General features: G+C 38.3%; 1 protein-coding gene across 1 annotated transcript; it reads right to left on the bottom strand.

Moving 5' to 3' along the window:
* Positions 1 to 1,753: 1,753 nt before the first annotated feature.
* LOC139469073 (mitochondrial uncoupling protein 4-like) lies at positions 1,754 to 17,441 on the bottom strand. Its single transcript, XM_071251200.1, has 10 exons — positions 17,328 to 17,441; positions 9,234 to 9,353; positions 8,754 to 8,816; positions 8,146 to 8,230; positions 6,925 to 7,047; positions 5,853 to 5,965; positions 4,699 to 4,783; positions 4,144 to 4,233; positions 3,587 to 3,689; positions 1,754 to 1,915 (listed from the first exon to the last, which is right to left on the bottom strand). Exons 1-10 carry the CDS (start codon positions 17,422 to 17,424, stop codon positions 1,844 to 1,846), a joined length of 951 nt encoding a protein of 316 aa, XP_071107301.1. The 5' UTR covers positions 17,425 to 17,441; the 3' UTR covers positions 1,754 to 1,843.
* Between the last annotated feature and the right edge of the window lie 151 nt (positions 17,442 to 17,592).

Below are 17,592 nucleotides of genomic sequence, written 5' to 3'. Positions count from 1 at the left end.
CCTTTGGACAATTGATACACACATGAACAGCAGCCATGCAATATCTACAGACAATTGATACACATATATATTTGGCATACTTCATTGCACATATGGACAATTGCTGCATACATAATCAGCTGGTTTTAATTACTGCAGACACAGCAGTTTCCTGTAACAATATCACATGGCTTATCGTGTAGCTCGAACACTTCCTGTCACCACTCTCCAGGTTACAAGACAGTGCCTGTAGATGTGTTACTCTGGCATGAGCTCTTATAGCTACACATTGGAAGGAACTACAAATATTCTATTCACATGAAAATGAAGAAATAACTTCTTACCGGGTACAAGTTTTGAGCAGAAGGGACTGACCAATTGATATTTGGTTAGATGGGGCTAGGATCTAAAAAATATATAATAATTTGAAAGAAAGTACTTGAGAAAAATCATTTGGCCTCAGGTTTATTGGATGCCCTGAAATAAAATATAATCTCTTTTGTATGTCTTGATGCAGTAAAAAATATTTTATCTCTAACAAAAAACATCTCTTACCCCATACCACAAATTAACTAGTCAGTCTCCAACTGATGAAGCGATAGTATGACTGAACAACTTCCTTTGTACAATGGTAGAGATGGATCTCTACTGGAACACATTTGTTAGTTAGTAGATGATCCCCCATACTATCTTGTCATCAGCTACATATCCAACGGTTCAATGCCCTCAGAAATCCCAAATAGTAGAACATCACAAATATTCAGACAGGTCAGAAACTAGAAACTAGCTCTTCTAAAAATAACATCGATGGATTTTCAAACATGCATCTCACTTTGTCATGATCGATGATAATTCATTTTAGCTACCTCCTCATAAAACTGTACATGGATAATTGAGGCAGTAACACATAGAATAAACAATAATTCTGACTGAGAAATCCTTCTCCACAGCATAAAATCATGTTAATAAATTCATATTTCATTTGAAAATGACATCTATATTTCTGGGGTAATTGAGTGTGAAATAATTTTCACTCAAGATGCATTATTTCATAAATTCCTTGGTTTTCAAAGAATCTATAACTAATTATGACTCAATCATAACCTTCTCATCAAATTCACAATTCAAGTAACTCCAATATATTTTGAAGCATAATACACTCTGTTATATTACTGCATTCCAAAACAGGACAAAATCAATATTAAGTTATTGATCTTTACAAACAGGTCATGTTAGTGTGAACTGGACCACAGGGTAGGATATATTTTACATACTTTCACTCAAAATATTCGAATCATTTTTAATGAGTCATACTTCAAGTTAATGATTTAATATCAGTCAGAGACTAATGTAAAGTCAATTGCTTCATTATTTCATAACATGTTTCAATCAACAGAATTATTGTTTGTGAGCAATACATGACTCTCAATTATGTTTCTGACTCTCAAACAATATGCAGTGAGTCATCATGACTCCCATTCTTCAGATGAAATCCTTGTTTAGGGCAGTGTAGTTTAGTGAATACTGGATCATACCAGTGCATTTTAGTTTTGCCTTGATACCAGTGTATTTTCATGTCACATGATCATACCAGTGTATTTTAGTGTAAACTGGATCATACCAGTGTATTTTAGTGTAAACCTGATCATGCCAGTCTTTTTAGCGTAAACTGGATCCTGCCAGTGTATGCTAGTATGCAGAATGTGCATCAACTGCTGCCTTCGGTCAGCTGTCTTCCAAGAGCAGGTCATGGTGGATATGTTTCAGCTTGTGAGTGAGTGGATGGGTGGGTGGGTTTGAGTGAGTGAGTGAGTGAGTGAGTGAGTGAGTGAGTGAGTGAGTGAGTGAGTGAGCTCAGAGGAGCTCAGAAGGACTTCACTCCTGTCATCTTGCGAACCTGCTCATAACTCAGCCAGAACACCAAGGACCAGGGAGCCTGTAATCAAAATATCTCTAGTAGCATCACCTCCTATTGAGTGAGTGAGCATTATTTTACGCCACTTTAGTAATATTCCAGTAATATCAAGCCAGGGTGCTCCAAAAATGGGCTTCACACTCTCCACCAACGTGGGAACTCGAACTGCGGTCTTTTGCATGACGAGTCAACAGTTTAACAACTAGGCTTCCCCCAGTCCTTCCTCACATTGAGACTAAAGCAAATCATTTACCCGGTACCTGTGATACATAAAACATATACACAAAGGATACTTTTGTCTATTTCTATTGACATGTTCTATATATATATATATATATATATATATATATATATATATATATATATATATATACACAAAACACCGAATTATTGCACAAGTTTGATCCAATATGGTTAAAATTGAAAGGAAGTATATTAGTTCAGCCAATCTGGTGATAGTTTATTTAACACAAATGTTGGATGAGTGAGTTGGGTTAATGCTCCTACAAAAGACAGTATTTCAGTTAGATAGCAGCATATCAGTATAAGTGGGAGGAAAGCCCAAAGTGACAAAGGTCTAAGACGTTTTCCACTTTGGTGAAACCACCGAGCACAGATTTGGTGCTGACAAACCAAGCGTGAATTTGGGTTTCAAACACATAATCAGCACATTCTGGCAAGAACAAGGGATGCAACTCTGCACATCAAATGGCTGTTCCATAGACTGAATGTGGCCTCCTAAGACAAAGTCCAGATGCACTGAGGCTGGTAATGGTAGCGACAGTCTCTTTTACATGACCCATTACAACAAAGGGATGATTGATTCTACAGATAAGAAGCAGCACATAGGGTGCTGGCCAAATGGCACAATATATACCCTAATGCAGCCATCCATGCTGAGAGATAGTGCCCAAATATTGGCAACCAATATACATAGTCCCAGGTAGATCCGCACACCATCACCAGCAACTGCAGATGTGCCTGAGCATCACTCCCACAGGATTGTAGAGGCAGGACATTGATCGACTGGACAAGTTGGCTTCTTCTGTATCATGAGCAACAAACCAGTAGATGTCAGATGGAGCCATTTCTCTCTTCCCAGTTACTCTATCAGTAGACTAGGCAGATAATGTCTGGCAGAAATGGGGAGTAAGCTTCAAACAAAGGAAGCACCATATGGCCGAAGACTGCCAATATCTGCACTGAGAGTGTAGGCCTTGAGATCTTTGACAATATCTGTGGCCTTCTGTAGGTGATCTTTTGGCTTCCTGATGTTGGTCATAACTATCCATGGATTCCAATTTGAATGTAATCACCAGAACATACCTGTTGAGCTGTGGGAAAGTTGCCTCCAGCCTAGTTATGTTTACAAGACCAGAAAGAGCCAAGAACAGAATCCTTGGATTGAAAAGGTCACTGCCTCTGCCACTCCCTTCTTGAGAAACTCCACAAGGGGTGGAGAAGACCAATCCATCATTCAATGGTACCAACGAGCACCAAAATGAAGAAATGGTAACCCATGAAACTGAATGAAAGGACCTATAGCACTAAGGATTATCCTTTTACATTTTTTGAGGTATAGAGATGAACAATTCATACACTCTACATTTTACTATGTACATATATTTTCTAGTATTTAACATACAGTAATCTGTTGAAAACATTTAAAGATATCAACATGTCTACACTTACCATTCTTGCCCAAATAGGCAGCAGTCCTTTATATAAAGCAAAGAATCCTTCCTGAGATACAGTTTTTATTACACAGTCAACTGACCCTTTGTACACCAGACCTCTGAAACAATAAAACAGTCAATTGACCCTTTGTTAAACCAGACCTTAGAAACAATAATTTTCAATGTATTTTCTATTTTTATTTTATTTTGCATCACATTTTTGGTAATGACCTCTGGGTGGATATTCATCAGATGTGCTCAAAATTAAAACCATATTTCCTTGTAAAGAAGGAGCTAATATGAACATCTACTAAACATTTGAAAGCATGATGCATGGTTTGAAGGTTTTGAGTTTGGCATAGTCAATTGAACTGCAGCTGTGGCCATTTTAAATTGAAAGACACACAATGGGTTTTTTTTCTCAGAAAGGGGGCATCAAACATTTTTTTCATTCTGGACATCCAGCATGCTCAACAAACAGTTTATTGTTTTCATGACAACCTGAGACAAAATGGCTCTGTCCCCTTACCCCAGAATATGGTTGGTCCTTCAGCAGACCAGCTACAGACTTACCTGCCATTCTCTGTGGGCTGGTTCATAACTCGTGACTTCACAACATCGGCTGGCGTACCCACCAGTGCTGCTACAATCCCCGAACATGCACTGTGTACGAAGAAGCAACATCGCATGTACTAAATCATAACTAGTTCTGATTGACCCAAATAGTATCACTGTCACAAGTATGGAGTAACAACACCCCCTTTGGATAGTGACAGAAAGTTTATTCCATGATACATTTACAAGCTGCCCCAATAGGATAATTACTCCTCATATTGACCCTCAACTAAGTAAACAAATAGCAACTTTTCTAAAATTAATTCATGAATAATAGAAACATTTTGTTTTTACAAGGAAAGAATCCATTTATTCTTTTCTATTTTCCTTTATTTTATCCATGACGGTGTATGGTTATATAAACAGGGATAAAACTGAAATTTCAAGTATTCTTTCATTTTTTTCTTCATGATTTTTCTTTAAAACACTTAAACTTTTCAGCATAGTTACACATGGATTAATTTTGTTGTATTTTTAGCTTAAGTGTAGCTAGCTAACTGACAGTCTAGCTACCTTGCTAGCGTATGCGTCATATAGTTGTCCTCAAGGCTTGTGTGAGCAAGGATCTTGTGTTTGGCTGTGTCGTATGTTGCAAGATCTGAGATCAAAATCACATCGATACATATCACACATGGTAACCTGAAAATATCAAACAACTAAAACGAATGTTGTATTTGACTTATAACTGTGACCCTGCTGATTTTTGTGTCATCTTATCCCAGAAGCATGAATCAATGTGAGTGATATCAATCACTGGTTTGTCTGATCCAGGCTGATCACTTACAAGTATATATTCTCCTTGATGATAAAAATGAAACAGAACAAAATCAGCATGGTATTTTGTTTTTTAATTTCAAATTGGACTGTACACTTGAATTGCAAGTACCATACTTCTATTTATATACACATACAATATATAGGACGGTGGTGTTTATTCACTCACTTTTCTACAAAATGGTCATAATCTGTCAAATAAAACTGAGAATAATATATTTCATTCATAAGGTTTGCAAGTGTAGTGAAATGAAATTCATATCTATTAACTGACAACTGACAAATAGCGTTGTAATGATTCATCACAAGTTGACCTTATGATATGATTCAAGTGTTGTATTATGAGTTTAAGCATTGATGTGAGGTGAAATGGGTATTAACACTTCATTCCAGATAATTCCACTTATGTAGTGATGTCCATACACTTGTGTGTGGCTGCATGTACTAGGTCTAGGTCATGAGATAGCATGCCACAGATTAACATGGATTCTACACTCAGGCACTCCGACTTTGAGCCAACCAGTCCTTGTTTTATGCCCTTAATGCCGAGAGCCAAGGAAACAACAAGTACCATTTTTAAAGGACTTTTGGTCCCTCCACTATCCAGACAGATGGTTTATCAACAAGACCACGGAGGCGGTCGTATTGAATACATACATATACTGATTAATGATTGAATACATGTTGCCTAATGCAGAAGTCAACAATATTCCAGCTGTATCACAGCAGCCTGTAAATAATCGAGACTGGACCACACAAACCAGTTATTGAAGGTATAATCCATTCTTACTGTCAACATGCATATCACACATGGAGAAAATATGTCGTAAGAGCCCTGTTGACAATGAAGTGGTTTTATGATAGTGAAGTTCAATATCTAGCGTGCAACTGACCTCCCATGTTGACAAGTGCTGCCCTCTGTACATTGGGTATCCAGCCCCGCCACAGTCCTCGAACTCCGCTCTCCTTCAGGATCTGACGAAATGCCTGACCTACATTTTTCACTCTGCCAAAGGTAAAAGGACAAAGTTAGAAGGAAGTTTTTAAAGTGTAACTGGAGGACAAAATACTGCAACATAATATCTTTTCACTAGGGGCGGTCGGGTAGCCTAGTGGTTAAAGCGTTGGCTCGTCACGCCGAAGACCCGGGTTCGATTCCGGACATGGGTACAAAGTGTGAAGCCCATTTCTGGTGTCCCCCACCCTGATATTGCTGGAATATTGCTAAAAGCGGCGTAAAACCATACTCACTCACTCACTCACTTTTCACTAACTTTCTGTCAATACTTATTCAACTTTGCCCTTCCCAAAACCCTTTGCCCTTCCCAAAATCTGTTACATCTTGAATTATTATCCGATGTTTGACCGTGGCCACACAAACCAGTGATAGCTTCCAAGTCTGGCTGTCAAGTGGCCTCTCAATTAGTTCCTGATTGTAGTTTCATGAAAGTGTTCATTAGATAAAACGGAAATATTTTTCCTCCACACACAGAGATAAACATATTGTGTTTTAAAAATAGATATCCATATGATATTATCAGTAAACTCCATATACCATTCATATGACATTATCAGTAAACTCCATATACCATCCATATGATATTATCAGTCAGCTCCATATACCATCCATATGATATTATCAGTCAACTCCATATACCATCCATATGATATTACCAGTCAGCTCCATATACCATCCATATGATATTATCAGTCAACTCCATATACCATCCATATGTTATCAGCTACCAGCACATTGAGATCACCAGTCACCATCTACCTGGATTGTTTGCCTACCTACCTGGATTGTTTGCCCACTCACCTGGATTAATTGCCCACTCACCTGGATTGTTTGCCCACTCACCTGGACTGTTTGCCCACTCACCTGGATTATTTGCCCACCTACCTGGATTGTTTGCCCACCTACCTGCACTGTTTACCTGGTACCTGGGTTATTTGCCCACTCACCTCGGTGGCTTGCCTTCCAATTTGCGTTTGCCCTCCATCTGCATCTGTACCTTGATTAGATCAGTTGGACTGGCCACAAACTGACCTGCAGCACCAGCGATCACCCCAGCCAGCGATGCTTTCCTGAAGCCAAGGGTTAACAGTTGATTGGTAGTTAATGTAATACAGCTAAATACTGCCTCTAATGTTTACGCAGACAAAGGAGAATCACTGAGTGAGTTAATATTGTTTCACACAACAAAGGTCAAACTTCCACCTGAGGGACTGACCATTGATGTTCTGGAGGGGGTGGGACGTGCGGGGCACCTGGTATTTTGTATATAGACTAGACATTTTTTCAGTTACAGCTGCAAAAGAAGTGCTTTTTTAAAATTAATAGTATGAGCCTTAATATTCATGATACCAAAAACTTTGCAAAACATGTAATTTCTTTGGCAGACATTCTTTTCTTTTTTAACAGTCTGAATCTTTTCAAGCTTTTTTTTTAAAAAACATCCCACTAATCTGTATGTGATTTTGAAACACATAAAAGTAAAGAGGTTTGGGATAATCTGCAAACCCAACAGGCATTTCACAGTGACATAAAGAGGGAAGTGCATGTTAATGAATGAGGGAGAGTGTTGAAAACTGAATTAGAAACATCTACAAACTATTGAAAGTACAAATGAAACATTTCTCAATCTACACATATTCCAAGGTACTGCTTTATAAATATCTCCAAAGGCAACTTACATACTTTTTATATTAAGATAAGTAATTATGTATACGTGATACAGTCTGAGTAAGCAAGGATTTGGTTGGTTGGTTTGTTGTTTAACACCGCACTCAGCAATATTCTAGCTACCGGTAAATGATGGTGGTCTATAAATAATCGAGTCTGGACCAGACAATCCAGTGATTAATATCATGCACATCTATCCACGTAATTGGGATCGATGCCAGCATCAACCAAGTCAGCGAGCCTGACCGCCCAATCCCTTTTGTCGCCTTTTACGACAAGCATAATCGCCTTTTACGACAAGCATGGGTTGCTGCAGACCTATTCTACCCTGCATCTTCACGTAAGCAAGGAGGAGACACATCACCTTTAATGAAAGCTAACCACACTGCCTTTTGTGTTTCTACCAAAACTTAACACATTTATTGTCCTGTTGTGCCATCAGGCTTCCTACCAAAAATTACAATGCCACAGTGCCATAAGGGTTTCTACTGAAAACTTACCACACTGACAAAGTGCCATCAGGGTTTTTACCAAAAACTTTGTCTCTGAGGATTTCATAGAATGTCATTCTGCATCCCGTATACACTGTAATCAAACATAGGGTACATACTTCTACTCCCAAGTCCAGTAACTCAAAGAACAACAGTCAGCCCTTTCACAATCATATTAGAATCAACACAAACTGGACCAAATGATCATCAATCATGGGACACAACCTTATTTTCCAATCCCAAGTTTCAAAATCGTGACAATCAGCATGGTGATAAGAATATTATATTCATTACACATTGAATTGGATGAATATTTACCAGGACAACCTGATTTAGTTGACTGATGTTGCATTCAGCTGGCCAGGTGGTTCAGATGCCATGCAAATATGACATCAACCATTGCATTAGGCTGTCATAATACGTCTGTCTCACAGGTGTTTCAGTGCACTTTGACAGAGATTGTTACCGAACCAAATGAAACCGATAACTTTCTGTATTCACAATGTCAAGAAACATTACACGTGCCATTGAGTATCTGTTGCTATAAAATTGTAACATTTGAAATCGTCTTTAATAACCACAACAACACCAGCAAATCCAACCTGATAGACACATACCTATATGTCTGTAGAGAGCAGGGGTAACACCTTGCCACAGTTTACGGACACCTTCTTCTTTCACTGGCAAACAAAACAAAACCAACTTCACATGTCTTGTGCAAGTGCAATGAGCATGATGAATGTGCAAACTGAAGCCTCAGATGCAGACATGTGACAAAAAAATAATTCTCAAGACTGAATTCAGAAAATATAAAACACCAACGCCAGACAAGTCTCATTTATCTGCCAAAACAGATATTCCAATGGGCGTAAAAGGCAAAATAGCAGCAAAAAATATGTTTGAATCACTGAAAATCAGTGGTCACATCAAGTGTTCGCAAAAATGTTTAAATGTATATAAAGGCTCTTGTAAGTTTAAAGCTGCAAGCTGCAAGTTACAAGGGACGTAGGGCACATGGCCTTTCCTTGAGCTGAAGATTCATACAGTATGTGTCTGCCCCCCAAATCGTCATTGATGAAGGCATCCTAATTGCTTACCAATACCAGCAGCTGTTGCCAACATGCCCCGATGGGCCGGAGGTCGACCTTGGTCAGTCTGGAAAGCCATCTCCCCCTGGATCTGGAGTCGGGTCTTGGTCAGGTCGAGTGGGTAGGTCACTGAAAACATGCAGGGTGAGTGAATTGAGTCTAATTCCGATGATGTTGGAATACTTTCTCTTTTGGACCCTTTGTTGGCCCTCGTTGTTATGATACTGTTGCTAAGGAAGTAAAGGCCTGATTGGATAAAAATCATGATTGCTGCATTTGGGTGAGAACCTTGAATGTTCGACCTTTTTACTTTCCACTTATACCCCGTTCACATGCACAACATTTACTCACGTAAATAATTTTGCACATGTGTAACAGAACATATGTGCGTATATGTAAATTTACTATGCGTTCACATGACAATAGGTGTGTAAATAAGGTATGTAAATGGTGTGAAGAACACATATTCATCAGTCTGTTCACGACGTTCAACATGAAAAGCTTGTTTTCCAATCAAAGTCGATTGGAAAGGGAGTTACTTTACAGAAATCTTCACAAGAAGCAAAGTGTGCAAAATTTTGACTTCTTAAACCCAAAGAAAACACTATCTGCCCAGCTCTGGATGTCTGTATGATAGTTGGTATTGCTCTATACAGAATACAGAACTGTTGCCAATTTGTTTGGTGTTGTCTAATCAACACATACATTTATTAGATCACCCTCTGACGTTGGCATTAACATTCACATTACAACTTGTACATACAGAGCACATTTGCATTTCCATTTGCACCAGCTCCAGACATGATGCAAATCTGCTCAAGTGTAAATATACACCTGAGTAAACATGTTCATATAACAAGTGTACTCATGTGTGTATATTTACACACATATGCAAATATACACACATGTATAGAGGTGCATATGAACGTGGTATATTAGTAATCCTGCATTTAGATCATTCCTACTGTTTCAGATAAGACATTATCCTGTTAATGCATAGCATGCTGTCTGTAACATATACTATAATATAGATTACTTCAGTGATGAAAAAATAAACAGTTATGTTCCACAATGTATAACTCAAGCTATTAATGGGTCTCAGTGTTTTCCTAGTAAACATTTCTTTAATGTGAATTTCAGCTCACCATCATTGTTTTAAACATTGTTTTAAGTGCACAAGGAAAATCCAATGAACAATGGCTAAAGGAGTGTGTTACAGTACTTTGGACAGTGAGTGAGTGAGTTTTAACAGTATTCCAGTTATATCGCGGCGTGTCAGCTTAATGTGGGAGGAAAGCCTGAAGTGATGCAGGTCTCAGACGTTTACCACTTCGTTGAAACCCACGAGCACGAGTATGGTGCTGACAAACCTAGAAACAGAATCGGGGCAAAATTTGAACCCACAATCATAGGTTTCTGGCGTGCCCAAGGGACGCAACTCTGCACAGCGAATCGCGGCGCCTTAGACAGCTGGGCCACCCGTGCCCCCACTTTGGACAGTGCTTGGCCAGGGCTTCAGATGATTATATGAGTCATTTGAGTACTTACTTGCATGCTATCATTCACATAGTTGATAGTTTTCTTTGAGTATTCAATATATAGTTAATCACTAGGGTCCAATGGGGAGATCTTTGTAAGAAATTCTACTTTAAATTCAATATCAGGTGACTTCTAATCTGTATCTGTTCATCATGTGCTGCCCCAAATCAGTAACATGTAATGTATGCATAAGAGATATTCATGACAGTCACAATAAGCAGGATGCAGTGCCATTTAGAAACATCCACCAAGGTGTTGTTATGCTATTATTATTTTCATATTTTCCATTCATATTTGTATGTGAACAAACAGTCTGGCAAGTTGACATGATGTTCAGTCAGGCAAGTAAAACATGAATAACATTATCGATTTGGTAGAGAGGTAATTCAAAATTCAAATTGCAATTAAAAGAGCATTATCTTTTTTAATAATCTACTAATTTTTAAAACAAATTAGATGCAGTCACTGTAAAGCATCATTTGAGGTTTAACACTGTTACCATGGTAAATACCATCGTTGTAATACATATTGATAATTATTATCATGCTAATGATTTATGTGTTCCTTTTTTCAATTTATTAAATACAATTGTTTCAGACCTTCACCCGTCACTTACCATCACCCCGCTACTATACTCAGCTTCATGCACATAATTAACAACGCTGCAGAGCTCCAGATAAGCTGCGTATCTGTGTAAAATATGCATCAAAAATGCAGAAATATGCAGTAAAATAATATCCAAGCGTATCAAATACGCAACGAACATTACAGATACGCTACAAAAATAAAACTTTTGCGTATCATCAAAATATTGTGAAGTAACCCTGCATATTCGATTGGCAAATCAGCAACTTATTTTGAAATTATAAACGGGCATTCCGTCAACCTTGCCAAACTTCACAATGACAGTTAGATCATGATCATTTGCCATCACACTTTCTTGTGGAAGTATTGTGGTATTTTTTAGTCCTATAAAGCTCTCACACTTTCTTGTGGAAGTATTGTGGTATTTTTTAGTCCTATAAAGCTCTCGAACCCACACAACACCAGTTCGCAGGGACTAGATGAATAGTGTTTTTAAATATTTACCCACATGTGTAAAAACTCGTCGGTAACAGAAATTTGAATACCCAGATAGAATTACTGATACCCAGTGATTTTAAAATGCATGGGTAAAATACCCACAACACCAAAAGCTTATCTGGAGCTCTGACACTGTATGTCAATAAACCCACCGGGAAGGAACAGTCAGCTGATCCCAAAGCTTCAAAGGCCATTAAGTGGATTATTATTATAACTCAGAGCAGACATGTTCATCCCTGATCTAACGCTGCATCAGGAAACATATATTTCAGGGTGCCGTTGTACAAAGCGATCTTAGGGCTAAGGTGATCGTAACTCCCATACCTTAACATAGACTTACGACAGTCGTAGCGCTAAGGTTGTTTTGTACAACGGCACCCAGGACAATACATGCACATATATATATATATATCATGGCAACAGAGCATGGATGCATGGCAACATCATTATTCCTATTGCTAAATCTGACACCGATGTTCACAATCCTTTGTCAGACAGGGGTATCTCTCTTATTTCTGTACCCTGTAAAATTTATTGTGACATTTTAAATGCAAGATTGGATGAGTGTTGCGAAAGAAATAATATTTTAGCTGAGGTGGAAAATGGCTTCAGAAAAAAGGACCTGTTTGGATCACCTCTACAGCATTTGTACAATAATCAAAACTCCAAAACAATAAAAATTGTCAACTTTTAGCTGTTTTATTGACATGAAAAAGGCGCTCGATAATGTAATGTAATGTAATGAGATTGTTTATGGTTTAAAATATTTAAAAAATGGCATAATTGGAAAAATGTTTGAAGCTGTTAAAAGTTTATACAGCAATGTGAAGTGCGCTGTGAGAGTAAATGGTTTGCTTTCACCCTGGTTTAAGGCCCCACGGGGACTAAAGCAAGGATGCCTTGGCTCTCCATTGTTGTTCTCTATTTACATCAATGACCTGGCGGCCAATATAAAGAGCATAAATTGTGGTATTATGTTATATGCTGAGGATATTTCATAATTGGCCCCCAAGGAGGATAAACGTAATCAGCTTGCTCACAGGGTTAACTTCTTTGGTCATGTGGACAAGGCGTCCGACCTCTGATCAGAAGGTCTGTGGTTCGAATCCCATCACAGGAATTTTATGGCTGCTACAAACGCAATGTGTAAACGTATGCCAGATTTCTTAAACTTATCTTCAACCGAGAAATTTATTTCATTACTCAGATGTGAACACGGGTGTTATACTCTTTGTAAGTTAACTGATCAAATGTTCCAAAGGCACTGTGTGTATAAGGGGGGGGGGGAGGAGGTCATCAGAGTTTGGGGTATGTATAATGTATGGTGTGTGCGTGTCTATGTGGGGGTATGGTGTGTGTGTGTTCGTGCATAAGTGTGCTTCTGTGTGTCTACGTGTTTGTATATGATTGCGTGCACGCGTGTGTGCCTGTATAATTAATTTGGCGTATGTGTGTGTGCGTGCGCGCACGCGCGGGCGTGAGCGCCTGCATGTGTGTGTATTCAATGAATCCATAACTTAATCTTAACTTTAAACACTGTGTTGGGGTATGTCTTAATCTATCTTATCCGGATCATGACATCATACATATGATTTTATGTCTAGTGTCTCGTAGCCCATACCTGGTTAGATGTTATATTTTATTGTTTGTGTACATGTTTTAGTATGAAGTGTATATAACATATGACACTATAATAAACATTATTCTCTCTCTCTCAGATTGGACTGGCTTGGTCAGCGCACCTAGTGAGGGAGACAAGTTAACTAGATCGCCCCTTGACAAGCTGCCCTCAGGTCACCCACCTATAGACCATAATTCAAGTCAAACATGGATTAAGTAGACATGTTAATTAGTTAACAAGCAGCATGCTGGATCCACTGGCTGAACTGCATGCACCACTGCCAATCTAATTAAAATCAGTTCTAAGTTCTTGCTGCCGCTGTACAAAGATCTGAGGACATCCCATTACGGGTCATGTCAGAACGACCTTTCGCGAACTTTGACCGACCACTGAAATGACTAACAAGAAGTTGACATCAGCTAATTAGAAAGCAGCTTTCTCGAGTTTTACGGCACTTGTTTCAACCTGGCGACTTCCATTTCAGACTACGTTTGAAAAATGTGTTGGACACAGTTCTCAATTAAAATTTTGAAAACTGAACAAACGAACATTCCGGAATGTCTAATATATGGCTGAGATTGTATGGCAGTGCTTCCCACATATTGTGCAACTACGCCTACTCTGTTCAAATGTTTATCCCACTGAAGCAAGAGATAGACCATAATTTTGACAGAATCAGTCGTACGGACTGTAACTGTCTTTCGAATACACCATATTAATGTTTTTGAGTTGCATGATTAGAAAACACATTCCGACAGCGACGCTTTGATTGGTCGGATGAAAGGTAGTTCTGACGTGAAACGTAATGGGATGTCCACAGATCTATGTTTAGCGATAGCGAGAACTAAGATCTGCTTTTAATGAGATTGGCACCTCAGCTTGCATTACACGGTACTGAGTGAAATGTTTAAAAGTTCTATCAACAAGTGAGTGAACATATTAATCATTTAGTCCAATTTGGGCTACAAAAGGGATTACAGACAAGAAACAGCATTCCACCATGGAAAATGTGCAGGTTGATTTACAGTTTATTCTGAATTCTGAGACGGATCAGCACTTAGTTTTTGCCGGAAACAAGTAAGACCAGACGCCAAACTTCCATTCAACCAAACACAAAAGATGACTTTGTCATGAACCACAATTATATGTCTCTGAGCAGTGGGATCCCGCCACAAATCATCTCGAGGCGTGCATCCAAATATGTTAAAATTCATTGAGATACTGCAGGTTGAGCAAGATAATACAACGACCACAATCCACATGATCCAGGTATTTTGATGCCACCCAAGAAGAAGAAGAAGAAGAAGAAGAAGAAGAAGAAGAAGAAGAAGAAGTACTGAAACCTCACAAGTAGGGAGTCACTGTTAATGGTACCCAAACAGAATGTTAGTCGTAAAAAGCTTCTAACAGACATAAATTGTCATTTTAATTTTTACACAATGTCAAGATCAAAGGTCGTTTCAAACACTCAGCAATGTATGCAATGTTATTTTTGTAGGATTAACAGAAACAGCAACACTCTCAAATTGTCCGTTTCCCTTTGTATCAGTACAGCTGCCAAGCATTACAAGTCAGCCAACATTTCAGCCAATAAAAACATTTGTCACGCATTCAGCCCTTGCGCCAGTAACTTTAGGCCATGCCCACGAATAGTTTTGTTTGGGAAATCTGATTACGGAGCATGTGATTTCAACACTTTTACTTGGACATATTTTTCTCTTTTGGCAATTGACTTAACTCTGTGACAACTGATATTGGCAACCAAATCACAATCAATTTTTTTCGTGTTACTTGCCCTTAAAGGATGTCAGCTGGTATGGCTTTGTGTTCACTGCACTACTCTAGCAGTTAGGAATTAGGAGTGTATCAAGACATCGTTTAAGTCTATCTATCGCTAAGACCATGTGATACATATGATGTTCCTAAGCTATGATGTGACTTCATTGTGACACTGTTGCATTTAGTAATAGCACTAATGATGCCATCAATGGAACTGACGTAACTGCACATTAGAAATTAAGGGAAATATGTAAATGCTAATATAATTTTCCAAATATTGCCTATAAAGTTATAAATTTCTTACCTATGGCAATTATTATGTTTTCCATCAGATGAATGTCTTATCCATATATAAGTGGTTAAAAAATATTAAAAAATTGGATACCTTGAACACTGTTACTTACACTTTTATGCAAAACAGTATGCCGCTATAGTTGTAAATTAAACAGAGCTCCAGATAAGTTGCATATCTGTGTAAAATACGCATCAAAAATGCAGAAATATGCAGTAAAATAATATCCAAGCGTATCAAATACGCAACGAACATTACAGATACGCTACAAAAATAAAACTAGTGCGTATCATCAAAATATTGTGAAGTAACCCTGCGTATTTGATTGGCAAATCAGCAACTTATTTTGAAATTATAAACGGGCATTCCGTCAACCTTGCCAAACTCCACAATGACAGTTACATCATGATCATTTGCCATCACACTTTCTTGTGGAAGTATCGTGGTATTTTTTAGTCCTATAAAGCTCTCGAACCCACACAACACCAGTTCGCAGGGACTAGATGAATAGTGTTTTTAAATATTTAACTTAAATACCCACATGTGTAAAACTAGTGGGCAACAGAAATTTGAATACACAGATAGAATTACTGATACGTAGTGATTTAAAAATGCATGGGTAAAATACCCACAACACCAAAAGCTTATCTGGAGCTCAGATTAAATATAATATATTTGAAAAATACTTATATTTATAGAAAAACTTAAATACTCAGCACACAGATCAGCAGATATTTAAAGGAAAATGACAAAATTATTAAAACAAAAAAATTCTGAATGCGAAATTGCATCACAAGATTCATATTTCTATTGATTTGACAATGACAAACAAATAATTGCATACCCTCTGATGTGTTTTCAACACTCATGACAGGGAACAAGACGTATCACTATCGTTGTGTGTGGAGGTTAATACCTCATGCAGCAATAATGCTGCTTCACGACGAAGGTTGGCAAATAGTCCAGTCTGAACCAAACAATCCAGTGATAGACATCATGAGCATCGTTCCATGCACAGGGGCCAAGATGACATGCAATTAACCAGGTTACCAAGCCTGATCACCCGATTCATTTAGTCGCACCTTAAGACAAGCATAGAGGTTTCTGGAGGATTAATATTCTTATCCTATAAATTGTGGTTCCCAGGCAATGCTTGGTCTAATCCACGACCTGAACTCTTCAGTAACTCTTTTAAAAAACTGCAGCTAATTGCGATAATATATCGACACAGAAATTTACTGCAGGCCATAAGGAACCATACAAATTTAAAACTATGCGCCAGACACAAGATCTACCTGTCACGGGCCTAAGGGCAAGCGCTTATTTCGAACACTGGTCATATGTCTTAGTTATAGTAGTGGGTTCGAATCCCATTTATATTATGTTTGTAAGTTTGTCAGCACCATAACTTTGCTCATGGGTTTCACAAAAGTCGTAAAGTCTGAGACCTGGATCACTTCGGGCTTTCCTCCAACATTACTGGTATACTGTTAAAAGCGTTGTCAAAACCAATTAGCTCACTCACATTTTTAGCCTATAGTCCTTCAACAAACTTCAATTTAAATGCTAATAAAATAATACATGAATACAAAAAACCCTCAATAAATCTACCTGACATGAGAATGCAAAGGAAAACTACGGAAAATACTGTGAGACAATATATATATATATATATTCTGTACAATCCCTAATGTCCATAGGTTGCACGAACCGTGCAGTCTCTCTGAAGCAAACTAGTTCAGAAATTTGTACTTTTATACGTGACATTGGTCACCTCCCACAGTCTTACCCGACTCTGCGACAACTGCAGCAACAGCAGAAAGGCTGTACTTGAAGACAAATGTCTCTCGGGGTCGACTGTTTCCGACTGTCTTGGAGCTCTTCATGATTTTTAATGGATGTTTACACTTCTGATATTGTCAACCAAAACACGTGTCTGGTGCATTATGGGAAATTTACCAACCCGGCAACTTTGCTATTTTTAGAAACAGGTGCCCGTCTGCTTCTTAACTAGTTCTTCTGTTATAATACGCAACCGCAAGAGAACCTTTCGC

The sequence above is a fragment of the Haliotis cracherodii genome, unplaced genomic scaffold, assembly GCF_022045235.1.
Source record: "Haliotis cracherodii isolate W230 unplaced genomic scaffold, xgHalCrac1.p SCAF_2, whole genome shotgun sequence".
Taxonomy (NCBI): domain Eukaryota; kingdom Metazoa; phylum Mollusca; class Gastropoda; order Lepetellida; family Haliotidae; genus Haliotis; species Haliotis cracherodii.
This window is presented reverse-complemented; position numbering and strand designations above follow the sequence as displayed.